At 49.2% G+C, this 27,096-nt stretch overlaps 1 protein-coding gene across 1 annotated transcript in view; it reads right to left on the reverse strand.

The window, feature by feature from the left end:
* Nucleotides 1-27,096, reverse strand: part of Kcnq1 (potassium voltage-gated channel subfamily Q member 1) — a 326,442-nt gene that overhangs the window by 238,347 nt on the left and 60,999 nt on the right. Inside the window, exons 3-6 of the mRNA XM_027408856.2 lie at nt 5,999-6,125; nt 5,517-5,595; nt 5,066-5,162; nt 4,252-4,392 (exon numbers count right to left, since the gene is read on the reverse strand). Of these exons, the coding sequence (XP_027264657.1) occupies nt 4,252-4,392; nt 5,066-5,162; nt 5,517-5,595; nt 5,999-6,125 (444 nt within the window). The remainder of the gene's footprint in view (nt 1-4,251; nt 4,393-5,065; nt 5,163-5,516; nt 5,596-5,998; nt 6,126-27,096) is intronic.

Genomic DNA, 27,096 nt, shown 5'->3' on the forward strand with positions numbered 1-27,096 from the left:
TTCCTTCCCGTTCACTGACTTAACCCCTATTTATACTTATGGATTAGGTGTGCCCAAAGAGTCTAGTTGACATACCCAGGGTCACACAGCTGATGTTTGTGGACATGGAATGTGAGTACAGCTTGGTCTCTATGTCGGCCTCACATTGTGTCACCCCTGTACCTCTATGTTTCACTACTTTCTGATGTTGTCTGCTTCCTGCAGGATATCTGGGAAACTCTATCGCTGAAACTTGTACAGGCACCTCCTCGATGGCATGAGCTAAAACCCTGTGTACTACCATCACCAGACCTGCTGAATCTATGTAACACATCTTGTAGGCACTGGCTACTGAACAACAACCACAAGAAGGGCATGCTTTATAGACTCCTAGTAATCCTATAAAGATCCCTCCTTGGGGAGAGCTAGCAAGGGTCCTAGCAGGCCCTCAACCTTTGCTGCATGATACTCATAGAACCTACATAGAAGAGGAAAAGGCTGAGAGCTTCAAGCCCTGGCCCCTGCTCTGGCTTTCATGTCTCCATAGTCAGAATAGTCCTGAAGAATGATGCCTCCCATGGAGAGTTCTACAAAGCTTGCATGTGACCGGCTAGGAGACCTCCTTACCCTGAGGCCCCTCTGGCCTGACTCTGCAGGATGCAGTCCAGTCTGGGAGGTGGGAACTTTCCAGAGTCTCCAGGTGAGGAATGAAGTGCTGTCAGACTGGGTTTTTTAGGGGAATTGAATACAGGGTGGGGTTCCAGCCTGCTCACTTGAAGTTCTGTGTTTATCCACTCGGGGTAAACAGAGCCCAGCAGCCGCTTGTTTTCAGAGACCCCCAGGCACTAAACAGAGGAGCTGTGTTTGCAGAAACGGCTTTTCCTGCACTCAAACCGTAATACAAACAAATGCATTCTGTCCCAGAGGTAAAGGAAAAGTCTGAGGAGCTCCCCAAACGCTTCACAGTCACACTTGAACACTACACTGGGGGGAGGGCAGGGTTCTGGGACCTCACACCAGAGGAAGGGGACACAGTCCCTTTGCTTTCCAGCTGTGGGAACCCATGGTCTGTGAAGACAGGCAACCCCACAAAATACTGGATACCTACATTCTGGACTTAAGTGTGTCCCCCACACAGCTCAACAACCCCCCCCCCCGCAACACACAGAGAGACTATGCTCTGATTCAGAATTATAGCCTTCCTTCTGGGTCCCCTGGATGGATTCTAATCCAGTGACATGTGTCCATGTGAAACATAAAGGAACAACACAGGATGCTCAGGCCACAGAAACCAGACTTAATAATGAAAGCCCCCTCCCCCAGAGCCTTCCAAGTGAGCATAGCTCTGCCCATGCCTCAGTCTCAAGACTCTGGTCTTCAAAGCTGTGGGTTCTCTACAGAACAGAACATACCGAATCCACCTGCTGGCAATGAACAGGCTGTCCTGCCTTAATTCATCTGGTTTACTTGCTCAGGGAACAAACACTAGCCAGCCAAGGACCCTCAGCTTCAACACAGCCTCTGAAGGCTAACAAAGTGAGAGGTGTTCCCACCCATACAGGCATGCCTCTGTGCCCAGTCCTATCTCACTGTACCTTAGGGGAAGCTAGTTCAGTTCCCGGGATCCAGCCGGATTGGGGACAGGGCTTGAGGCCTGACTTGGGGCAGATACAGCAGATAGTAGAGGGGTCTGGCCTTCAGAAAACTCTTTCACCTGTGGGTGCTCACACGCCCCCCCCTTATACAGATGAGACCAGGAGCAGGGTAGGGTGGGGCCATACTCCCCTTGAGGAATGAGAGGAGACAAAGGAGATGACTGTTCATTGGCACAAGGCTACAGAACTCTGAGCCCGGCTGCCCCTGTCCTGCAGCACTCAAGTTCTGATTACCCTAGAGGTGCCAGGAACACAGCCTTGGGCTGCTCCCACCAGACAGCTGCAGAGACAGCCGCTGAATGAATGGGGGCTGTTGGCCCCCTAAGCTGGGTGCTGGGGGGCCCGGCAGCCAAGGGCACAGGGCCTCATGGAAACAATGGCCAGTCCAGGGTGCGCTGTGGCCGAGGCCCGGGCTGCAGCTGACAGAGTAGGCCGGAGCACCGGTGCCAAGCTGGGCACAAAGGGGCCGTGTTCCCGGCCGGCGGGCGGATGTTTGCACAGGTGTGGGAGTGGGGGCGCCTCTCTGCCGAGGACTGGGGGGCCAGGGGCCAGGGGGCTGGGAAGCAGCTCCTACAGGAGGCTGGGAATGCAGGCAGGGCAGCACCAAGCCTGGGCACTGCTAAGGTTGGACACCACTTAACAGCCACACTGTGGGCAGTCACCCACTCACTTCCTGCTGTGTCTCAGCCAGCATTGCCCACCTCCCATCAGAGAGTTCTGACTTGGAGTAGCTTGCTCCCCTCCCCATGCAGGCCCAGCTACATCCCTGGGACGTGTCCCCCTACCACAGACAAGCTTCCTAACTGAGCCACTGAGTTCTCCTACCATTCCTGCTTATTCCTGTCATACCAGGGTATCTGGAGACTTTGACCCCCAGAATGGTTAGACAGAGATGAATCTTGGGTCCTATCCCAACCTGGGAGCTTGTCAGTATGTTCTTATCTTCCCTAAGTTGTTTAGAATGCTGGAAACTTCTGGAAAACAGACTGACTCAGCCTGTTAAGAGATCCTGCTGTGTGCCCTGCTTCCTGGGGGCACTACGGAATTGTGGGGACATGTGTTTGCCCTAGCTTCCAGTCCCCACTTTATCTAGAAGCTCTGAGAGTCAGCAGGCCTCAGAGACTGGTCATTCCTGGTTGGGGTGTTTGGGGCACTTAAACCATGGCCCAATGCAGCCACCACCACCATGTATGACTGCTTGCCCTGCACCACGTTCCCAGAGCCTGTGCTGTCCCTTTCTAGCCGTCACAATCTAACCAACCTTTTCACAAGCCTAGTGAGCTCCAAGGCCAACAGACTGAGAGTGCTGGTAGGATGGAGTTGGCTCTGGTATCCTCATGCCCACCCAGGGGCGCCAGCCCTGGCAGCTCCTCCAGGCATGATAGTTCCTCTTTGTATAACATCTAGACAGCCTATTGCCCTTACAGCTGAGGGGGTGAGATAGAATTAGAGTCAGGGGGAGTCCACAACTGCTCTGAACTGTGTGCTCCTGTCAGGTATTCATGTTCCCTATAGCTTAGGACTCCTCAACATTCAATGTGCAGACAAAGCCAGCTCTCAGAGGACCTGAAGGCCATGTGGAAGCCATCAAAATCTGGAGGACACTGACAGTCAGAAAACACCTTAAATTGCCTTAGCCAGAGGGTTTTAGACCCTGAGCAATGGTTCCAAGGTCATGGACCAGTGCTCTAAGAGTGTACCTGGATTTCTTCAGCACTATCCTCACCAGAACCTCTCTCTCCTCTGCCTGCTGACTTCTGGAGAGTGTCATATCCGACCCCCAACACACACACACACACACACAGAGAGAGAGAGAGAGAGGGGGGGGGAGGGAGGGAGGGAGAGAGGGAGGGAGGGAGAGAGGGAGAGAGAGAGAGAGAGAGAGAGAGAGAGAGAGAGAGAGAGAGAGAGAGAAGCCTGCACACAATATCACTACACCTTAGGACAGTCAGTCCTAGCATGAGAGGTCATCTGTCACACACCAGGCTCTACACAGACTGGTAACTCAGTAGTTTTGGAGTCGCCCTATCCCAGGAGGCCTATGACCATCTTCATAACCTTAGGGCCTGGCTGTCACTCACACCATTGCTGCCTGAAGCAGTGAAGGACTGTGCAGACCTCACATCCACAGAAACCCCTGCTTCTTTCTCGCAGCCCCCAAGGACCATGATGGTATTATGTCATCTCATGCCTTGATCCCTGGCACAGGTGTGTTCCCTGGGTCAGCACAGACACCAAAGACATGTAAAGTATGCATTTGACCCCTCCCTGAACTCTGAGCCCAGGATCCCTCCAGGGTAAAGATCACCACACAATTGAGGTACCAAGCGCCACTATGCACTCCCTTGTCCCATCAGCCTTCCCTTCCAAAACAGAAGGTAAAAGACAACAATGTTCAAATTGCAAGGCTGAGACCAGGGAACATTCACTGTAGTACACAGGGACCCATACTGTAGGCTTTAAGTGCAAATTGTGTGGGTGAAAAGTGCAAATTGTGTAGCAGCCTCAGTGGAGGAGGCAAAACAAAATGGAGCAAGTAGAGCCCAATACCCTAACCCTGCTGCCCAGATCCATATGTTTCCCACCTGAGACACCCCAGCTAAAGATTCCAACTTACCACCCCCCACCACAGAGCATCTGCGTAGCTGCCAAACTCGATGCGGCCGGATTCGTTCACTGCATCTTTCTCAGCCAGGTAGACAAAGTAGGAGGAGAAGATAAGACCCAGAAAACCAATGTACAGGGTGGTGATCAGCTCCTGGGGACAGATAACACATCAGCCATGCTCACATACCCTATGGTGAGAGAAGTGCCTTGGTAGAAAGCTCCAGCATTTGTTAGATTATACTATGTTGGCTACAGCATGCTATACATGCAGAAATCACCTTCCAGAGTAACCCAGTTTTCAAAAATCCTGAAAGTGACAGATAATACCACTTGGCAGTGAGGCAGTCTCAGGCCTCATGCTGAATTGAGGTCCATGAAGCCTCCTCTATTTTCATGACAGGACAAACTGAGAGTCAGGTGTCCCCAGAAACCTCTTTCAGAAAGAATTCCCTCTGGAAGGTTATCTGAGACCCTCACCACTGCAACCATCCTTGATTTCTGAACTTCCTAAATCTGTTCTTCATCTTACATTTTCTATAGGGCCCAGTGGTATTTTGTCCCCAGCCTGAGGGAGGTGGCATTAGCTCTGCATCATTGGCAGGCCAAGTATGCTATCATTGTGGATGTGGAGTAGGTTCAGGCTGGGAAGGCTCTGGGGTTCTGGACCCTGTCCTCAGACCCACATATCTTGTGCTGAATCCTGGGTCACTCAGCTGGGGTCCAGGTGCTAGGTACCATCAACCTTGTATCCCGGCCTTGTGAATCTCCAGCCCTCCTGTTGTAGGTTGGCCAGCTTCTGTCCTGCCCATACCAGGCTCACTCACCTGACGGTGAATGAAGACCACAGATCCCAGAAGCCTCCAGGTACCCCCCTGGCGATCAACATGCAACATCCGCAGGATCTGAAGGAAGCGGATGCCCCTAAGAAGCAGGGAGAGAAGGGTTGAGAGGACCATGGTGGTCACAAGCATTTGCTGCCTATGTTCCTGTTCCCACTAAGCCTCCACTGGGTAGAGGAGACACACATATGTCACTCTGTAATGGGGCCATCTTGCTTCTTACAGGTGCCTGTGAACCCTGACTCCTAGGAAGTGCTAGGGTCAGGCCTTGAACCCAGGATTGCCTACTGTCTCAGTACTATGAACTATGGCCACCCTGCCGTTTCCCCACCCACCATGAAAGAACCAGGTAGAGGGATGGAAAGGCTACTACTTAAGAGGAGGGAGCTTTGTAGTAGGTCCTGTTTCACAGTGAGAAATGGAAGAGCCAACATACCTGATAGCCGATGTGGCGAACACTTGCCCTTTGGAACCCACACAGAGAACAACCATAGAGGCTACAACCACGATGAGGTCTGTGGGAGGGGCAGCTGGTCATTACTTCTGGCATCCAGAAATCTGGCGGGGGGAGGTATCACCACCCACTCCAGGTGACGTGACACTCAACCAAGATGGGACCCAACTATTAAGGGCACAGGAGCAATCTAGATGGGGGACATTCATGCGTGTGTCTTTACCCAAGACAGAGTAGACAGAGCCTAAATTCTGTCAAACCATGCTGAGCAAAAAGAGTCACATTGAAGCTGTGGCTCCAGTGCTGGGGGAGCTGGGCATAACTCCTGCTGGCCTTAGGGCCTGTCTTGTACAAGAATAATGTGTGGAGGAGTGTCTCAGTCCATAGGGACTCTGGGGATGACTGTAATGAAGGATGTCCTTCTGAACCCAGGAGTGTGGGGTAGGATGGGTAGGAGGACTCACCAATGATGGAAATGGGCTTCCGAGCAAAGCGCAGCCGGCCCCAGATGCCCACGTACTTGCTGCGGCAGCCTGCAGACCAGAGGCGGACCACATACTCTGTCCCAAAGAACACCACCAGGACGATCTCCTGAGGAAGATGGCAGTAAACTTGTATCAGAGGCTACCACCACTTAGGCTGGACCACCTATAGCAGGTTACCATGCCAGGAACCTCTGCTGAAGGATACTCAATACTAGCAGGCTCAGGTATCCATCTGTAATAACAGGTGGTACCTATCAGTAGCACCTGCCTGGAAAGGCCAATACACTAAGTCAGGGACCCTGATGGTGGATACTGGTCAGTTACAACTCTCTAGGGAAGACTCCTCACCAGGGTTGGGGGATAATGACTGAGTGTGATAACACAATGCTGTCCAGGTTGTCCAGCTTCATGGAATCCACAGAGCCCAAGCCCTGCACATGAAAGTGAGGGTTCAAAGATATGTCTTTGGAGGATTGCCCCCCTTACACCTCATAGATCTGCTCACTCTAGAGACACCATATCCACCAACTGTGGCCTTTACTGAGGTCTGGGTGCAAGAACCCAACCCATCCAGAGATGATAGAAGGAATAAAACAAAGGGCATGGGCAGCATAGACCAGGGCTCTCCTTGTATCCACATATGACCTCAAGTCACAGGGCTCTGAAAGGGAGGGGTCTATAAGCTAGAGGAACCCAGGCTATACTCTTGGCTACGTGGTAGATGAACAGATTGACAGAAAGGTGAATGGATAAATGAGTAGATGGGTGAGTGGATAGACAAATAGATACACGAGTGGATTGATAGATGAGTGAATGGAAGAGTGGGTGTATGAGGAGATGGGCAGATGAATAAGTGGGTAGATGGATGGTTGGTTGACTAAGTGAAGAGAAAGGCAAATAGACAGCAGATAAATACAGGTGAATGGTGTGAGAACCAAATTCAAAAACAAAGTGGAGCCATTAGCTCTCTCAGTAAAATCAACACCTAGACAGAGGTTCCCTGTCACTTGACTCAGCCTCTGACTACGATTTAGAATTCACCTAGCAGCAGTCTTGAGGCCTGCCCAGTCTCACAGTACTGGGTGAGAGCTACTGTGCTGCTTCCTGCTCACACAGCCTTGACACAAACTGAAGGAACACTCACTAAAGACCTGACAATCACCATGAGAGAGGTCAAGGTGAGGCTAGTAGGGCCTTGCTTTTGATCGGCACATAGTCTCCGTTTCTCTATCCTTCACTATCTGCCTCTTTGATGAAATACCCAAAGGCCTGTCATATGCACAATATCTGGAGGGTGAAGCAGTGGCTGGCTTGCACTGGGACAGTAATGGCAGGGAGCCTGACCTGGGGTGCCCATACTCTGCTGCCAGTCTGGGTTCTTTCCCAGCTCCTGCCACAGGGCTATTGTCACAGGGGCTGACTGTCCAGAGTGAGAATCCCCTTCCTGATTGCACCATTCCTGGGAAGCTCAGGTCTCACTCTTAGTCTCTCTATGGCCTGGAAATGTGAGTGGCCCATTGCAAGTGGGTGATTGGTGGATTTGATGTAAATGCATATTTCCTGGGAATTACATCCCATTCTGGCCCCCAAGGTCTTGAGCCCTATCCCAAACCTGTACCCCAGCTCCCAGCCAGCATTCATTGGTAAGAGGCCCTTGGGGAAGGCCTGGGGTGAGGAGGTGAAACCACTCCCACATATGTTAGGGGACTGTGCAAAGCCACAAACCCGCGAAGCCACAAAGCATTGTGCTGTTCAGGCCTGATTCCAGCTGGCTCCTTGCCTGCCTCCCTCAGGAGCCTGGCCCTGGAGGGGACTTCCTCTTTGACGGGTAACACTGGCTGGCCCTGCCCCCACCAGTGCCATGCCAGAGAGTCCGCCATGAGTGGGGGCTGAATACTGCCCACCATACACAAATGCTCTTAATTAAGACAAAATAGTATACCACCTGGCTCGTGTTTCAGGCAAGAGCAATGACTTGATGGTAGGCCTGGGAGAGATTCACACCTCCTTCCATGTGAGAAAAGCATTTGGCCCGTAGACTCATTGAGAATGGGGGAATATTTGGTGGCTAAGTGTGGGAGAGTAAGAGGGTGCTGGCAATGGTGGGCCCTGTTTGACTGAGCATACCAGGGAGGAACCATAGTCTCATTCACCCCAGTCAGTACTCACTATTAGCCTGTGGAATGAATGAATGAATGAATGAATGAATGAATGAGCAAATGAACAAACAAATCTGTGAACAGCTCGGTTGTAAGGATGTTGATTCATCTTTGTTTCTTGAGAACATGGGCCTGTAGGATTGATGCCCAAAGTACTGTATATATCTTTGGCCAACATGAAAAGCACACTCCCAGTCCCCACCACAGAATGTGACTTTATGGGAGAGAGCTTTTCTGACCATGAATGTCCCCATTAGGTAGTTACAGTGCTAGCTCAGGCAGCAGGCCTCTGTCCCAACTCCATGGGCCATCCATCACCCAGCTGGCTGGTCATCTAGTGCATTTTTCTCATTTAGATGTTTGTCATTACTCAAATACCTCCTTAGCAATGGCTTCTGTTGACTACAGGTGCCCCCTGACCTAATACTTGGAGGAAAACCCATTTGGGGATTGGCCCTGTGAAACGACAGGACCCCCTTACACAAATCTCCAAATCCTATTCAGCATGTGGACACAGTGTGAAGTCTGGCTTCAGAGAGCTTGGGCCCCATCATCCCCTGAAAATGTCTGGCTAGTTGTGTTCAGGGCAGGCAGGGCTGAGTTAATCAGTAGGGCTCAGTGGCTGGTAGGAAAGGGGCTGAGGAAAACAGCCCTGTCCCCGGGTGGGACACAGCCAGATCCATTGTTTGGACAGAGATAAAACAGTCTCCAACACCATCAGCTTTGCATGTATGCTGGAGCTAGGAGGGGTGGCCCTCGGATCAAAGGTCACACTGGGACTCCAGTAAGGGGTTGGCATTTGGCAGGAGTGTGTGTCTGTAGGAGACACACTGTAGGCAAGTTTGATTCAGGCAAAAGCACTCTAGTACACAACAGGGTTAGCAGAGGCTAGGTCAGCCTCTTTACAACAGACCAGTTGTTCTCCTAGCATGCTCACCTGTTCTGTACAAGTAATCCAAGTACAGTCCCAATGTTGAATGAGAGGCCTTAAACATCTCTACAGAACACTTAGATACCTGCTACTACCCTGTGCCCACTCCTACTCTCCACTTGATGTCAAAGGTTACCACCTACCCAAAAGCTCTCATGGCCCAGTGTACCCCAAGCTCCTTCCTAGACCCCAGGCACATCACATCTTCTGTTTTCCATGTCTTCAGAGGCTTGGTATGTCGGATATACTCTCCTAACCCCCGCTTCCTAACCTCTCCTGCTTAGGCCATCCCAGCACCCCTGAGTTTTGGAAGAGCTAACTAAACATCAGTATATGCTCCCCCACCAATAAGAGTACCCGCCGAAAGTACCCAGCATTGTCCAACCCCCTAAAAGGCCTCCCAGAGGAATCCACATGCTGTCAGAATCAAGGACTCAAGGCCAGGGGACATTGATGGAGTGTGGCCCTGAGCTCTGTCCCAAAGACATAAAAGAAAGGGCTGTCCTTGGGCCAACGATCTTGGGCTGAGACAAAAGGCAAGAGAACACAGTGGCCCCTCCCACCCTGACCACTGTTCCTTGGACTAGAGCTAGGCTTAATCCTGGCTGCAGATGACTTCATGGCGGAGACTCCTGTGTTAGGGACAAACAGCAAGCATAGTACATGCAGCTTTTCTTGGATTCACCAAGGCAGGACCACCATGCCTCTTCTCACAAGAGGAAAGAAAGTCCATGACCAAGGACCCGTGGTAGGAATAGACAACTTGGGCCCAAGGCAGAGGATCTCATGGGCAGGGTGAAACATCACTCTCAGGTTTGGGAGTAGACTGTGGCAAGTGAGGCTAGCTGCCCTTCAGATGGTTTACTACTGACACATGAGCATGACTGGAAACACATGAGGAAAGATGAGGTTTGTGGAGCAGCTGAGAGTAGGAATAATGTATACAAGTTAGGGTCTTGTGGGATTAGAGACAGAAACCAAGATATATCTGAAAAGTGGCCTAGGATGGAGGATAGAGACATAAGAGCCAGTTACCAACCAGTTACCTGCTCTGTGACAGGAAATGTCCAGAGTCAGAATAGAAGATGAGCCCAGACCATGCAGGGGCCCCAGGACCTCATCCTGGTGATCATCTGTGCACGGCAGACCTAATGGTTATACGGGTGGGTGGGCTGGCTGTGAAGACCCCTGGGGAGGCAAGGGAACCCCAACTCTGACATACTGGCACTTGTTTCCTCTAGGTCATTGAGGAGTTGGAGAAAGACAGCAGAGGCCATATTGCCTGCTACCCATCCTGAAGCTCTGTCAGAGAAATGAGAGGGGGTGGTCTAGTGACATGCAAACACCAGTGCCAACAAAAGAGGTTTGGACAGGCTCTGAAAGGAACAATCCCAACAGTGTGCCCCTTGCAGGATGCTGTAGCCCGTCCCTTTCCCAACATGTGTGTCCCCACACACATGGTGCGCCCTCTGCCATGACCAGGAAGCAGACCCTAGCCACAGTCTGCTTATTTCCCATGTAGTAAGTGTTGAAAGCTGTATGTCAAAGCAGTGATCTACATACTTTAAAATTATTTTTTAAAACAAAGCTGAGGCTCAGTTGATGGTGTGCTTGCCTAGCATGCATGAAGCCCTGGGCTCCGTTCCCAGCACTGAATAAAACAGATGTGGTACTATGTAACTGGACTTCCAGCACTAGGGACACAGAGACAGGGAGATCAGAAGTTCAGGGTCATCCCTGGTTATGCAGAAAATTTGAAGCTACCCTAGGTTAAATGAGACTGTGTCTAAAACAAACAAACAAACAAAAAGCTACCAAAAGACAATGAAAAACATGTTATTCATAGCCATAGACATTCTATGTCACTAACTGTGGGAATACAAATCAAAACAGATACTGCTGTGTCCCTGCAGCCTGCAGGATGGCTATTAGCAAAACACAGGCAGTGACAGCAGTGGAAGAGGAGGCGGGGCTATCGCACATGGCTACCCGAGGGAGACACAAGATCCAAGATGCTGGGAGCATGGTTCATTGGTTCCCCAGGTCATGAAGCATGGAGTTACCACCCACTCAATTCTGCTCTAAACAAGGCTCCTTCTTAAAAAGAAAAAAGGAAAAAAGTAATAGCCCAGAAAAAAAATACAATTGCTAGACTGGAAAGGTAGTGCTCTAACAACTATACATAGTTGTTACAGCACTTGCCTGGGTGCATGCGGCCCTGGGTTCAATCCCCAGAATCACACAGAAATGCATCAATAAAAATAGAAAGTCTCTAAAAAAAATTTAAGATCTGTCCTAGAGCTCAGCAATTCTGCTTCAGGGTGACACCCAAGTGTAGGGAGACACCCTAGTCCCGCCCAATAGTCCCGGGTTAGTTTTGGATATTTTACATTACTAAGTTTTAATCCTCTTTTAGACTAAAAGGGGAATTGTAGGGAGACACCCTAGCCCCGCCCAATAGTCCTGGGACAGGTACCAAGTGGACCCGGGACTCGCCCATAAGGGCGTGGTGAAGGAAAGCCGGGGTGACTTAAGGGAGCTTCTTAAGGGGCTGCACGTGGGGACCCGGGCCCCTTTTGTTCTGGCCACGCTGGCTGGGTTCTATAACCTAGCTCTGGCCTGTGTTTTGCCTTGGTGTCTTCTTGAATAAAGAGACTTTAATCGTAACACCCAAGAGATAGGCAGGACTTTGAGGAGCTCTCTGTCCACTGTGTTTACTCTGGCAAGGTACACAATGGCCAAAGGCCACATCCCTCAAGAAGACAAATAAAAAAGGCTCCAGACCCAAGAGGACACATCTTTTTCCTTCAGAAAGAAGTGTACTCTAACACAGAATAGCATAGACCCGCTGTTGAGGCACAAACCCTGAAAGATCCCACCCCTAGTACAACTGCAGGCCCTTGAGTTGCCAAAACCACTGGGATGAAAAGCAGGATAAGGTGGTAGGGACTGAGGAGTCAGGGTTTAGCAGGACCACAGTTCATCTGTGAAGACAGAAATTCTCAAGATGGGTAGGTATGGGTAGGGACGGCTGCACAACACTGAATGAGCTTCAGGCTACTGAGCTGAACACTTGAATATAGCCAAGATGAGAGATCTTATGTCTTGCATATTTCAGAAAGGTAGCGATAGCAAGATGGCTCAGCAAGTAAAGGCACTTGCTGCCATCAAGCCTGTTAACTCTAGTTTGATCCCCAGACCCACGTGATGGAAGAACAAAACTGATTTCCTATAAGTTGTCTAACCTTCACATGCATGTTCAGATGCACACACACACACACACACACACACACACACACACACACACACACACACACGTACATGCACAATAAGGAAATAAATGTAATAAAATCAAGAGACAGGAAGGGAAGAGGGCATGGAGTCACAAGGCTTACAGGATCTATTGCCTGCAAAGTACCAAATGGATCCTTATCATGGCTTCCATCATGAGGCTAAGGGAGACAGTGGTGGAGCAAAGGCAGGAAGCAATCAAGGACTTGGGTTCTCCCTAATCTCATTTCACTACTGCAATGATGGAACAGGTTGATGCATGGGCTTAGTGGCACCCTTGAGCTCTGGATGCTCTCAGGGACACCCAGGCACAGATACACTGCCTCTGAAAAGTTCACAGTGGGAACGAAGTTTTTTCATTTGACAGATGGACACTCTTCCCCAAAACTGGACCCACGTGAGCTGCAAGAGATAGGAGACAAAAGCTCAGCATGACAGAATTTCTGACAGGCCTGGGAACACATGTCACATACAAATGCTCCCTACACATGTGCATCAGGTGCTTGGGGGTAACCACAGCAAAGCAACGATCTATCCACATTTGAGCCTGCAGGGCTGACATTAAAGTAAAGGAGGTGCTTTATCTGGATAAAGCTGTAGTGAACAGGAGAAAGGCCTGCACAAGGCTCACAGCCTCTTGGGCAGATCACTGAAGGTTGCAGGTATCTTATCTATTGTTTCATTTTATCAGCTAGTGAACCCATTTCTGGGAGGGTGAGGATCCAGCTTACCACAATCACTCATCTATGGGCCACAGCAAAACCAAGGCAGGGCAGATGGGCTCAGCTCAGCTGCCTCAGATCCTCAAAAGAAAGACTTTTTCCTCTCTCTCTCTCTCTCTCTCTCTCTCTCTCTCTCTCTCTCTCTTTCTCTCTCTCTTTTCCCCAACAATCAAGGGAACTCAAAGATGCTTATCAGGAGTATTCAGTGTCTCTGATGTTACTGTTTTATTATCTTTTTAAGAAAAGAATAATTTGAAAGCTGACTGGAAGATTAACTACTGCAGATGAAGGGTTGGCTTGGATGGGTAGGGGCCCGGCAAGAAGGCCAGCAAAGCCAGGCCATGAGGCCAAAGGCCTAGCTGGTCTCCCTGAGGCCCTCCAGACCCTGGGCAGGGCAAAGAGTACTAGATACCTCTAGGACCCTCTTAGATCACCATTCAGCATAGAGGTGCTGTAGGAAACTATGGCTTGGGTCCTACCATCCTCTCATAGCTAGGAAACCTGTAAAATGGCCATTTCCTGAGCCAGAGGGCTTCCTGTGGGAGGACAGTGCCCTCTCAGCACAAAGCCAGCCAGAAGACTTTGGGGCCAGCTGTTCTGACTCTACATGGGCCCCAATAAGCCATAGAGAGGGCCAGCCTTACATTCTCGGGAGGGGCAGCTGGCCGGAGGCTTGGTGCCGGCATGCAAGCTGCTCAAAGCACCCTTTGTTCAGGTCCTGCCTGTGGCCAGCTGCTCCCAGCCGCCGGCCTGTGCTGAGAACCCATGGGCCCCCCAGTGACATGTGCTGGGCACAGCTGGAGCCCTCAGGCCATGCTCACTGCCCACCCTTAGGAACATCAGCCCCCAAAGGCCACCAGCTAGTCCCAGGTGACAGAAAACATTCAGAGACTCTAAGGGGGTACAGAGTCAGGGTCCCACTGGCTGTAGATAGACCAGGAGCCTGTGGAGAAGTGGCCATATCTATAACAGCCCACTTTGTCCCAAATATCCCAGGAGTCATGGATGCCTCAGAGGCCATAGCTGAGTCTACTCGCTCAATGTGGTAGACTTCCTATTGGTAGGCAGCTTTGCCAAAACCCTCTAAACTGCAGCTAGCAAGTATGGTTGGCTCACCTGAGCCCCTGGCAATCTAAGGTGGCCTGGGATGGTTCAACTTGCTTAGACAGTGAGGGGGTGTAGGGCCCTTTTGCACCAGGGGACCTCTCCCAACAGTGATAGTAAGCTGGTGGGGCCCTGGGGCACAACACAACATAGCCAGGAAGCAGACTTTTCCTCAGGCCAGCCACCATGAAAGCTAGTAAGCAGTAAGACAGAGCTGGAGGCCAAAGCTCTGGCCCTGGGAGTAGGCAGCAGAATCCCACACAGGGCTCCTGCAGTAGCCAGCTCCCAATGGCACTGGCCACAGATTAGCAGCTGCTGTGTCCATGCCCATTAAGGGAGATCTGATTTGGGGGCAACTCTAGGAGACACAGAGCTACTTTCCCCTGAGAACCAGCCCCAACTGCCAGCTGTCTGGGCAGCCATTCTCCACACTGGGCAGAAGAGGCCATGAGGCTTGCTCAGTCACCATGGGGATGGAAGTTCTCATCTACCAGCTTGCCAGGCCCTGAAAGTGGACAACAGCTGTCATCTGGCCCTCCCATCATGGACCCCACTTCAGCAGGTGGCATGAGGCCCAGTGTCCACTGCTATCTGGGGAAACTTGTGTGGGATCAAAACCACAGGGGGCACCTTGAAGACTTGTTGTTTCCCCTGATCTATGGTTCTACATCCACACTGCTGCTCTATGAAATCCCCAAGGGGTGTTGAGGTCCACATCTCCCTTCTTTCTGGTCTAGTGCCCACCTTCTGGTTGAGGCTCAGCCACCTAGGGCCCCTGGTATCATCTTTAACCCTCACTATTATGTTACAGGTGTACGCCAACCCAGCAGGACTTAGAACATTCCAGCTTGAACAGTGACAGACTGTCTCCACGAACTTCCTAACAAGCCCCTCTGGGATGTCCAACGCTCTTAGGAAGCAATAAAAATGCAATCAGTTTGCCCAAGAGGTATCTCTTGAGCACACTGTGCCAGCAGGTCAGGGCTCAGGAGCTTCTGCACCAGCCAGATCACGTACTGAGAGACTAGAACTAAACAGGAGGCAGATGAGGGCAGAGTGAGGAGACCAGGAAGAGACTTGGGCCCCAACAGTGGGCTAGCCCATGCTTGGGCCCATTATCATCAGGGAAAATCCTCCTCAGATTGGAGGCTTCTGGGCCTCAACCTCAGAATAAAGGCTGCCCACCCACGGTGGGAAGGAGAGCAGGCCCTGTGGTCATTTTAATTTTACGTGTGCTGCCAGTGCGGTGTTGTGTGGTACTGACTAGAGTTACATGCGGTCAGGTTGTTTAATGAGCTGCCCCTAGCCCTGGGACCCAGCTTGCTGCAAGCCAGCAAGGTGGGGGTGTTCAAGCCCTTCCCACTCCCTTCCTCCCTGCTTGGGTGTTCTAGAGGTCAAGAGGCGAACATGGGGGTTCAGTGGCCTCCTGATGCCTGGTGGGGGGCAGGGCAGATGGCGCCAGGATATGCACACAGACCAGCCCAGGAAATCCCTGCCCAGAAATGCCTCATCAGCAGATTCAAACCAAGCAAATTCATGCCATCCCCCAGACGCCTCCAGGGTACTTGTGAGCCAGGGCCCCCACAGCAGAGAGTAGGCAGCCTGGGTGCGCTGGACGTGTGTGTCTGCATAGGACAGGCAGCAATGATTTTTATTTAATGAATGTCAAACTATGTGGGGTTGCAAACACCAGCAACTGAGGAAGGCGATGACAGGCAGATGTGAAAATGAAGTATCTGCAGCGATGGGGAAAGGGGCAGGCTGAGCCTTGCTGGGGGCAGGATGAACAGTGTCTTTCCATTAAGAGAGGTCAGCTCCACATAGCTGTCCACAGCTGCCCTGTCTTCCCTCACCCAGCTGAGTCTCTCTGCCTATTCAGGAGAGCGCCTCTCTATCCCTGCTGAGACACTTCCCCCCTTTCAATTTTTTAACCATTTGTTTATGTGTTCCTAGTTTCATTCATTCTTTTTTCTTTCTTCCTTCCTTCCTTCCTTCCTTCCTTCCTTCCTTCCTTCCTTTCTGTTGTTGTTGTTGTTGCTGTTGTTGCTGCTGCTAAAAAGAAGGCTCATGGAGCCTGGACTGGCCTCAAACTCTATGTAGCCAAGGATAACCTTGACCTTCCAGTACTCATCTCCTACCTTCATCTCCCCAGTGCTAGGATAATAGGTGTGCAGCACTATGCCCAGTTTATATAGACTGGGGATTGAACCCAGGGTTCTGGGTATGCTAGGCAAAAACTTATTAACTGAGCTAAGTCCCCAGTCCTTGCAGTGGGTTTGGATCAGAGAACATGAACAACTGTCTCAATAGTGTAAGGTGTGCTCTTTTAATACGAGTCCAACATGTGACTGGCATCTTCCACGGGTGCAAAGAAGCACAGAACACCTATTATCAGGCCCCAAAACTCAAGGAGATGGCTTGAAAACCTGGTCCCCACATTCCTTGCCATTCTGGCCCTGGAATCTGGGCTTTAAGATCAAGAGAGCAAAGCAAAGGCTGGTGTATCCTCCCTGTACATCATGTCCCTTGGCTCCTATCTCCTGAAATGCTTACTGCTTTTTTTTTTTTTTTTTTTTGACTGCAGATCAAACCCAGACCCCTGTGTACACTAGGCAAATGCTCCACAACTGCTCTTGTGGACATTTTTTTTTCCCTTCTGCAATGTTCATTTCTAAAGTGGAGCAATGAGGAAGCTACACAGCAGGGTAACAGCCTTGGAGGTGGATTTCCCCACACTGCTGCCCCTGTGCTGAGCAGGAAGGTGCCAGCCCCAGAGCTGTGCAGCCTTCAGGCCTGGAAGCTGTGCTCTGGGGGCTGTCTAAAGGTGCTGAATTTGTGGGGGCATTTGCAGGGGGCATAGAGATAACAGCAACAATTATTTCAAATTCCTATTAGATTCTGAACTACTTACCTGTCTGCTCTCTGATCCTGCATCTACTCAAAGCCTATTCTGAGAGAACTGTCGTATGACACCTGTGATGGTTAGGGTTAACTGTTAGTCTGAAAAAGTCTAGAACCAGCTTGAAAGTTAGCCTCTGAGCATGCCTGTGGGATCTCTCTTGATTGTATTCACTGATGTGGGGAGACCTAGGCTGTATGGGCAATAGCATGTAGATAGACATTCATTGCTCTGCTCTTCTGACTGCAGGCTTAGTGTGACCAGATGTTTCAAAAGGTCCAGCTGCCTCGACTTCCCCACACCAATAGATTGTAACCTGGAAGTGTGAGGCAAGATAAACCCTTTCTCTGTTAAGTTGCTTTTGTCTGAGTATTGTATCATAATAGGAAAAAATTATCCCCCACAGTCACCATGGTTACCCCTCTTTCCCACACACCACATAATAATATATAACAAATATTCTGTTGTATGTCTTCATATTTATAATTAGGCTCAGTGTTGACATCCTGATGCCCCCCTCATTCAGGTTTTGTTCTCTATTTTTGTGTGTAGTTTCTTTGCATATTTTTGGCTATCTCTTTTTTTTTAAGCTGTGCATATTATGTTTGCTTTGCTAAATGTATTGGATGCATCTTTTTAAAATTTTTAAAAAATTAGACTGGGGCTATATGGTCACTGGTAATGCACTTACTCAGCATGCACAGAACTTTGTGTTACAGCCCTAGCATCACAAAATTAATTCATTATAAACAAAACCCCATTTGACAGTCTTCTGCCTTTTGGGAGATTTTGGATATCTCCTTTTGGAAGATGAATTTAGGACATTAATATTTAGTATAAAATTGAATGTATCTGATTTGATTCTTTCCATCTTTCTGTGTGCTGTGGTTTCTTGCCTTTCCCCCCCTTTCCAGGCAGCTGCTGAGTTGGTCAGCGCCGCCCTTCCTGCTTATCTCATAGACCAGGACATTTTACTGTCCTCTTTCATTCTACCAGACCCTTAAATACAGAACTAAAATCAGCTCTTATCTAAAAACACTTTCCACAGCACTGATTTCTTGAGACTTTTCTCTGGTGAGCCAGTGATTTGTGTACAGCTCTGTTTCTTCTGACCTCCATCAAGGGCTCTGTGGAGCCGGGTTCTCAGAACAAGGCACAGCCTAAAGCTTTTTGTCAAAGGCCAGGCAGGAGGTGTTTAAGGCTCTGTGGGCCACATGGACTCCATCCTGAAGTGGAAGGGACAAGAGACAGTACATCCACAAGAATTCATGCTATGTACTCATAAAACTTGATTTGTATAGACATACAGGCAGACTGTGGGCCAAGTTCACAGACTTCCTGGTTCCTCATCCTCTGGTCGGTGAGCGTTATCAGGTAAATGGTATCAACACAAATTCCTGTCAACATCCCCATGCCCAGGACTTCAGTGTGTGACCATATTTGGAAGTAGGGTCTTTGCCGATGTAATTTAAGATGAGACAACAATGGCATGGGGTGTGCTCTTCATCCAACATGACAAGGGGACATTAAGACCCAGAAACAATGGTAGGGAGGAAGCCAAGTGGATGTGAGGGTAGAGGTTTCTACAATATTTCTATTAGCCACAGAACATCAAGGATTGCCAGCTTCCAGAGAACAGACTGGGAATGCGTTCTTGAGGCTGGAAGGAACCTACCTGTTAATTCCTTTTGATCTACATTCCAGAAAGAATAGACCCTAAACAGTTACAAGCTGTCACCCAGACCAAACCAGGGGCTAGACAAGGATCCCCAGAGATGTCTACTCCATCAAGCCAGAAGGACCCCCATCAGATTGTCTTTCTCCTTGTGGGCCCGTTGGCCCACTGCTTCCTCACACCACAGAGCAATGTGGCTTTGAAAATTTAACCTGAGTTATTAGAGGCCAGCAGGGCTGAGGCAGCAGTGAGGCCTCAGAGGTGTGCTGTTCAGTCTAGACAGAAGATGAGCCCTAAACCCCTGTTCAGTCCCACTATGCATAAATCCCTGAGATTGCCTCTTCATATAGGAGCAGTCCCAGCTGCCCCCCCCCCGCACTGAAATTAGCTATTGTGGGGTCAGGGGCCTAAGAGTACCCATACCTGGAACTCCTAGTCAGCTTTGCATTCATCTAAAGAAGGCCTCTACTTTTGCCAGGAAAGTCATGCCCATCTATAGCCCAGCTATGTGGGGTTTTCTCTTAGACCCTGGATCCCACTACCAATGGTTGCTAACCCCCATTGAGAGACATCCCAAGATGAGTCCCTTAGCTGGGACTGGGGTGCACTTTCATATGCATGGAGCCCACACTTCTAAAATCACCCCAGTCAAGAATTCCCTCAGGACTAGGGTTTAGTGAAGCTGAGGCTCTCAGTGAGTAGCCTTCACTACAGCTGTAGACCTAAATCAGCCTGCTGAACCACTACCTGGCCTCTGGCTCCTTCTATAGAGATCTAGGGGCTGCACCCAGCCAGGCAGGTCTGAGACCTGCAGGGCATGGGGATGAGGGATCACCTAATCACAGCTTGTGCTATGGCTGTGTGAGCATGCATTAGGGGCAGAGTACTTGTAGCTGGCCTATTCATTGTTCCATGACACACTCACTGTGCAAACCTAGACATCTTAATGAGGGGAGACTTTAAACAGTAATTTTTTTTCTTCCCGTCAGGAATGTTTTAAGGGACTGAGGAAATTGTGCATGGATTTGCTGTTTTAGGAGGTGGTAAGTCAACAACTTCAGAGGGAGCCACGCTATTTTAGAGCACATGTTTGCACAGTTCATGGGAGATCTACAAGTGACCTGCCATGGATTCTGAGTGCTCATCTCCTCTTCTCCTTGAGTTTCATTCCCTGGGGAAGGGGCCATTTCCTGGAAAGCCCAGCATATGTCACTCTCTTCCTCTGCCTCCCGCCCCACCCCATGTCCTGCCAAGCAAGGTTGGATGAGGTGCCTGCAAGACTCTGGATGGTCAGCAGCACAGAGGATAGAGATGGGACTGGAGTGGCTCTGAGGTCACAGTCAAACCTGAGTCTTCCCAGAGCTCTGGGGTGAGCCCCTGAAAAGGACAGTGTCCTTTTCACTCACACACACATACACACACACACACACACACACACACACACACACACACACACACACACACACCTACTTCACCCCAAAGTCTAAGTTTAGGAACACCCCATGATGGACTTTTGTGTGTTTTAAGATAAGGTTGTGTTATGTAGCCCTGGTTGCCCTCTCATTCAGCATACAGCCCAGGCTGGCCTGAAACACATGGCAATCTTCCTGCCTCAGCCTCCCAAGACCTGTGTGCTACCACATCTAGCTCCAAGATGCTCTTGTCTTCAAACTCAGCTGAGGCTCCTGTTCTTTGGGGGAAATGGATGCTCTAAAGGATATGACTGGCCAAAATTTAGCCAAAAAGAAATTCAAAACTCAGGAGTCCTATGTTTGCCAGTTTCAGTAAAAAAATAAAACTTTCCTGCTAGAGAAACTGAAGATGAGATGAACTCATGGGCCTGTCCAACATGGAGGGGAGAAATATGAGACATTTTATACACACTTGTGCTGAAATGGAGGAACACATGGGTACCTCCAGATTCACCCTTGGGTACCAAAGCAGAACATATGGCAGGAAAATTAGGTCTTCTCCTGTGTGAACACAGATGCACATACTTGACCCAGAACCTTGGTGATCTAGTCCAACAGGATGTACATTTAAAGGCATTGTGACGGAGATGGCTTTGTGTGACAAATTGGGGGTTGTTTTGTTCTTTGCAGTATAATGAGCACAAAACATAGTTTAAGAGAGGAAAAGGATAAGCCATCTCAACAGGAAAGGCATTGGGTACCACCCAACAGTAACTGATACAGTTCCCAGGCCCAGGAGACTAGTAAGGAAAAGAACATGTCCCAGTTACCATCGCCAGCCCCCTCACACCCATCAGACCAATATTATCAGACCTGAGGCTTACAGACCACTTGGTCCCTCTCTACTCACCACTGAACTTCCAGTTCAAGATCCCTAGCTAGTGTCATGAGGCAAACCAAGAAATAAAAGGAATATGAACCAAATAAGAGAAGTACAGATGGTTTTATTTGGGACAACCAGACCTCTCTATAGAGAACCCTAAAGAATCCATGACAAGTGAACATAACAAGTGAGTATATACCCTTCTCCCAGTCATCAGTAAGGTCAGAAAAGCCACTGGAACAAAGTCAACATAAGAAACAATCACCATCCTTCCATATCCTAGCAACAAATAACCCCCAAAATAAAATGGGGAAAACATTAGTGTCCTGTCAGAAGCTTTGAAACCATGAAGGATAAAGAAGCAATCTAACAGACCGTGTGTCCTGGAGACAGCATGGCACTGTGACCTGCACTGAAGATGCTTGCACAGGTAGAGAGAGAAAGCAGAGTGTAATTCAGACACATATAAAACCCATGTTTACCAGTCAAAATGCCAGTAGGGCTGGGTTTAGGTTTTTGGTTTTGGATTGTTGTTAAAAGTTGACAACTAGATTCTCTGATTTTCCAGAGACTGTGAAGGGCCCAGCAGAGCATCACACTTTGAAAATGAACCAAATTGGAGGATTAACAAGACTCGATTTCAGGGCTTAGTGTAGAAGTCACAGCAATCAAGGCTTTGCTGGTGGAACAGTTTACAAAGTCCAGAAATTGGACCCAGTGCACAGCCAACTGATTTTCATCAAAGGTGCCAAAGTAATTTCATGAAAAAAAAGTCACACGGACATGAGGGTAACCACATGCAAAGGAGACTTAGTCCTGATTCATACCTGTCACCGTGCATAAGATTAAACTTGGAAGGAATTACAAATCTAAACAAGAAACATGAAACGATAAAGTTTCTATGTAAAAAAAAAAAAAAAAAAAAACAGAAGAAGAGGCTTTGTAACCTTGCATTAGGCAAATATTTCTTAGACAGGACACAAAAAAACATGAACCTAATAGGAAAATGTGGGGGGGGTACCTTGATGAAATGGGTTCACCAAAATTAAAAACTGCTTTCTGAACAATGCTGCTAAGTTGAATCAAAGATGAGTCCAGAGGAGGAGAGGCCTGAGTGGCAGAGAACACATACGCCACCATCATTAACACCGTCCTTCTCACTCAGCATGAAGGAGACATACAATTGTTTAAAAAATAAAAATCCCTGAAGACTTCTCTGAAGGAGATCCACGGGTGACAAATACTCACACCATCAGATGCTAAGAGACGGCAAATTACAATTATGATTAGAGTGTTTAAAATTTCAAAAGCAGACAATACTTTATTTATCTATTTATTTTTAATGTGCATGAGTGTTTTGTCTGCATGTGAAAATGTGCACAACGTGCTTGCTTGGTGCCCAAGGATATCAGAAGAGGGCACCAGGTCCCTGTAGCAGGAAGTTAACAGATGTTTGTGAGCCACCATGCGGATACTGGGAATAGAATCGGGGTCCTCTGGAAGAGCAGCCTGTGCCCTTAACCACTGAGCCATCTCTCCAGCCCCACATAGACAGTACTCGGTGCTGGTGAGAACCCACAGCTACTGTGGTGGCACCCAGGGTGGTGATAGCAAAGCCATGGTAGCCATCTTGCCAAAGGGCTTGGCAGCTTCTGAACACGCTGTCAGGCCCTCCCTCCCCACTCAGGGACAGGGCGGGGGTTTCTGGAGAGCAACGGAGGCCAGAAAGAACTCCAGAGCATGTGCAATGCTTATGGCTGCTTTAATCATAATAACCAAGCCCTAGAGACGGCTCAGATGTCCATCAGCCTGTGGACGGGTAAACAAGCTGCAGTACATTTTATCCTTTCCAAATGAAAGAATCAACCAGAACACAGACCAGAAGCAGACGGGCCTCAAGTGAGCCCTGCAAAGTGATGGGAGCCAGACGCAGGGCTTTGTGCTGCACAGTCTCATTCTCAGGGGGACAGGATAGTTCCCAGGTGCAGGTGCAGGGATGGGCTGTGGTACAGGGCGTACAGAGCGTGTGAAGGAACTCAACTTGGCCTAGGAATTTGCCAGAACTCACTGAACCGGACGCCTCGCATGGGAGAGTGTTTTGCGGCACACAACTTAAACCCAACAAAGCTAAATCTAAGACAAGAAAACAGAAAACACACAAGAAAAGCCTAGGAGATGGGTGGGTCACTGGTGACTTTTTAAAAAGTTGAAACAAGATGGTTCACTGGAGAAAGGTGCTTGCCACACAAGCCTGGCACACTGAATTTGATCCTTGAATCCCACAGAAATGTGGAAGGAGAAACCCCACTCTAAAGAGTTTTCCTCTGACCTCTTCCACATGCCTGTCGAGGCATGCATGTTCATGTGCATGCATAGATATGTGTCTGTCTATGTGCATGCATAGATAGATAAGATGTAAATAAAATTCCTTAAAATGTTTTAAAAGTTTAAAATACTAAAAAGAGATAAGCTAAGGGTTTGGAATCTTAAAAAGGAATCCCACCACCACATTAGGTGGGTTGTGGGTACTCACGTCACAGTTCCTGAGCACTGTGCCAGTGCTGTCCCCCAGCATTGACCACCACCCCTCCTCTAGCCTCCTCCCTCAGCCTCTGGGGGTCCAGTCCAGCTGTGACTGTCACAGCATCTTTCCTGGGAGCGTGCAGTGAAGTGACTCTTGTGTCAGACTCACCTTGCTGTTCTTAGCATTTCTCACAAACTCTCAAGGGCAGCTGGGGCTCTGTCATACCTGGGCCTGGCACCCAAGACTGGAAAGTTGAATATTACTGCATATCTGTTTGTATCTTGGTCCCCAGCTGAGCACGGTGCCACTATGAACCTGTCCAGCAGTCATGGGGGCTCAGTGATGAACGCAGAGAGTTCTGGGTCCCTGTGATCTCCACTTCTTCAGCCTCTACTATGCCATTCCACTTAATCCTCCAGTGACACAGAAGTGGGCACTGATCAGGTGACAACAAGAATGGAGAGCCAAAGCATGCAAGAACTATAACCTGTGTTATGCTTCCTCCCTGCTAAGGTCACAGGGCCAGAAAGTCTGCCCTCCAGGGGGACATAGATGCTTATAGGACAAAATCCAGAGCCAGCCATGGCACAGGGTGAATTGTGGTTTCATTGTCAGCTTGTGCCACATCCTGATACCTCTGTTCCTTGGTATATTACATTTAGTTGACCTCTATGTCAACATTGCTGAAGGTGTCATGGGCTGTGGCCCCTATTAGTTCACTTTTAGGGTCTTCACCTCCTGGGTGTGTCCACTACCTTCCCTAATGTCTGTAGGCTCCCACACCTCCCCGTCACCATACCCAAGCTTCTGCTTGGGAACACCAGGGTCCCCTTCCTGCTACTCTATGGAGCTACCAGCCCCACATGTTAGGGTGCACAGAGTCACATGGGTAATGGCACCACATGTGGCCATTCACGTTACTTCCCACAAGGCATCCTGAGGCCTATCAGGCCCACCAGCAGCTGGAGTGCTGTAGTGCACACAGGGCCTCTTGTTTCTTCCCAGGTGCTGGGATGGAGGCCCACCCTCCTGGCAGCCACATGGCATGGTTACTGGAAGTATCCCAGCACTTCAGGCAAGTCCCTGGGACTGGTAGGCACTTTGCCTCCATCCTGTTTCCATGACCCTCGAGGGTCATATATCATTTCAATTCTTCAGATGGAAAATCAGGGCCCCAAATTGCTCTCAAAGGCAGGAAAAGTGGAAGAGGTGGCAGACTGAAAAGCAGAGCCAGCCAACATGGGATACCCCCCCCCCCAGATGCCCAGTCCAGGTACTCGTAACCTGGAGCCAGTACCTCAATATTCAAGCAGGCTGTTTTCCCTGCAATCTGACTCCACTGGCTCATGATACCCCAACAAGATGCTGGGGCCTAATACTGGTCACTGTAATGTGGAAGACACAGAGCTGCAAGATGAACATGGCCAGTGGAATCAGCCCTTCACTGGGAAAAGGACTCTGGCACCTAGCCCGGAGACAGCCCTGAGATTAGGACACCTGGTCCTGTCCAGGTACCTAGTACCTGTCACCAAAGATCCTCCAAAGTGCTGGTGTTTGAGCCAGAGCAGTTCACAGGAGTTGGGGTGTGGGCAGGGAACAGAGACCCTTTGTTCCCTCCAAATGTGTCCTCACTTTGCCCCAAGTTGAGAGTGGCACCTCCACATAAAGTAGGCCATCTCTCTCTCTCTCTTTCTCTCTCTCTCTCTCTCTCTGTCTCTCTCTCTCTCAGTGTGTGTGTGTGTGTGTGTGTGTGTGTGTGTGTGTGTGTGTGTATACACATGTATATACAGCCCAACTCAATCATCCTAGGTCCAGAGCCTGGTGTTCCCATGTGTGTGCACATACACTCTTGCATGGATGAATACATATGTGTGCATGCATGTACACACACACACACACACACACACACACACACACACACACACACACATACACACACCAAGCATGGTCAAAGAGGAATGGAATGAGACTCACCTTCAAGGGGTTCATTGTATCCAACCTCATACCTACACTGTTTAAGAAAAAAATTTCCCCAAGGGATTGGCGAACTCCGGAGATGTCTTCCAGAGCCTGGCCATTGGCAGGCGTGTAAATGTGTCCCCCTGGGGTACCCCAACTGCATCTACAAGTCTAAAAAAGGGAATGGGGGCAGTTATGGAAACATTTTGGTTACATGGGAATTTTCTTTGTCCGAAATATAAGAATGCAGTCAGTAACACGACAGATTTATATATGTGTGCATCCCACCCGGTCTCTTATTTCTTCCACACAGTCAAATTTGGTTCTGATTGAAAATGTAAACCTGTCAGGATCAGTGAAATCAAGCCTGGTCCAGGTGTGTGTCTGCATGACTCATGTAGGCAGTGACCTTCAAGGTCCACAGCACTGGCTCCCATATGGAGAGGAGGGTGCTTACTTCAGTTCCTACCACAGTTGCCCTCCAGCACCCTACATAGAAGCCCAAATTTTGCAGCAACCCACAGCTACCACTTCCTTCACCTCCTCTCTGTAACCTGGAATTCTTGCATTGGGCCACCCATGCGAGGCATGAGTCCTGCTGAAAGTGCTGCTGGGTACTGTCTCTTCCAATGGGGAACCCTAACCCTAACCCTAACCCAACCCTCTTCATTTTCCTACTACAGGATCCCTACCACTCATTCAACAAGGCCACCCAGGCCCCCTGTGCTGAGAACTGAAGACCTGCCCCCATGTCACCTGCCATCTCTTTGTTCTCTGATAATAAAAATAAATTCACAAAGACTCTGGCAGAGGCAAGCCCAAGAACCTCAGCCATTACAGTAAATACAATTAGGGCTCACTGAAACTGCTAGAGAAAGAGTTTTTTATTCAGGAGGCCCAAGTACATGCTTTCTACAAGGAACACACTCAGAACATCAAGTCACAAACAGTTTAAAATGAAGATGAATGCAAAGACATACCATGCTCACATTAACAAAAGAAAAGAGCAGAGCAAACAAAATTACCAGTGGTGCAGAAGGCAGTTTCATAACAGCAGAGAAACAAAGCCATCAGGAGGACATTGCAAACCCTAAACACAAACACACCTAATGAAAAGGGTTTCAAAACCCACTGAGCAAAGCCTTCAAGAACTACAAGCTCCCTTTACAGTAGGAGATCTCAACGCCAGTCTCTTGGCAGAGGATGGAAAGGGTATGCCAAAGGTCAGTAAGGACACAGCTGAGATAGACAATGCTGTCACTCACACTAATAGGTGTGCAGAGCAGGCCTCTTAGCACTAGCAGAATAAGCACACTGACATGAACACAGCGGGATATCTGTGCAACCCCCCCCAAGCTGAGCCTTACTAAGCTATGATGGACTCAAGGCATATTGAGCATTTTCTATAATCAAATACAGATCCAGGTAGAAATCAGAGAGAGGGATTGGGGATCAAGAATGCCTGTGCTTGGTGGAAACAGTCCTATATAAGCTATATGTCAAGGAAACATACTATTA

Source organism: Cricetulus griseus, chromosome 3 (assembly GCF_003668045.3).
Source record: "Cricetulus griseus strain 17A/GY chromosome 3, alternate assembly CriGri-PICRH-1.0, whole genome shotgun sequence".
Classification (NCBI taxonomy): Eukaryota; Metazoa; Chordata; class Mammalia; order Rodentia; family Cricetidae; genus Cricetulus; species Cricetulus griseus.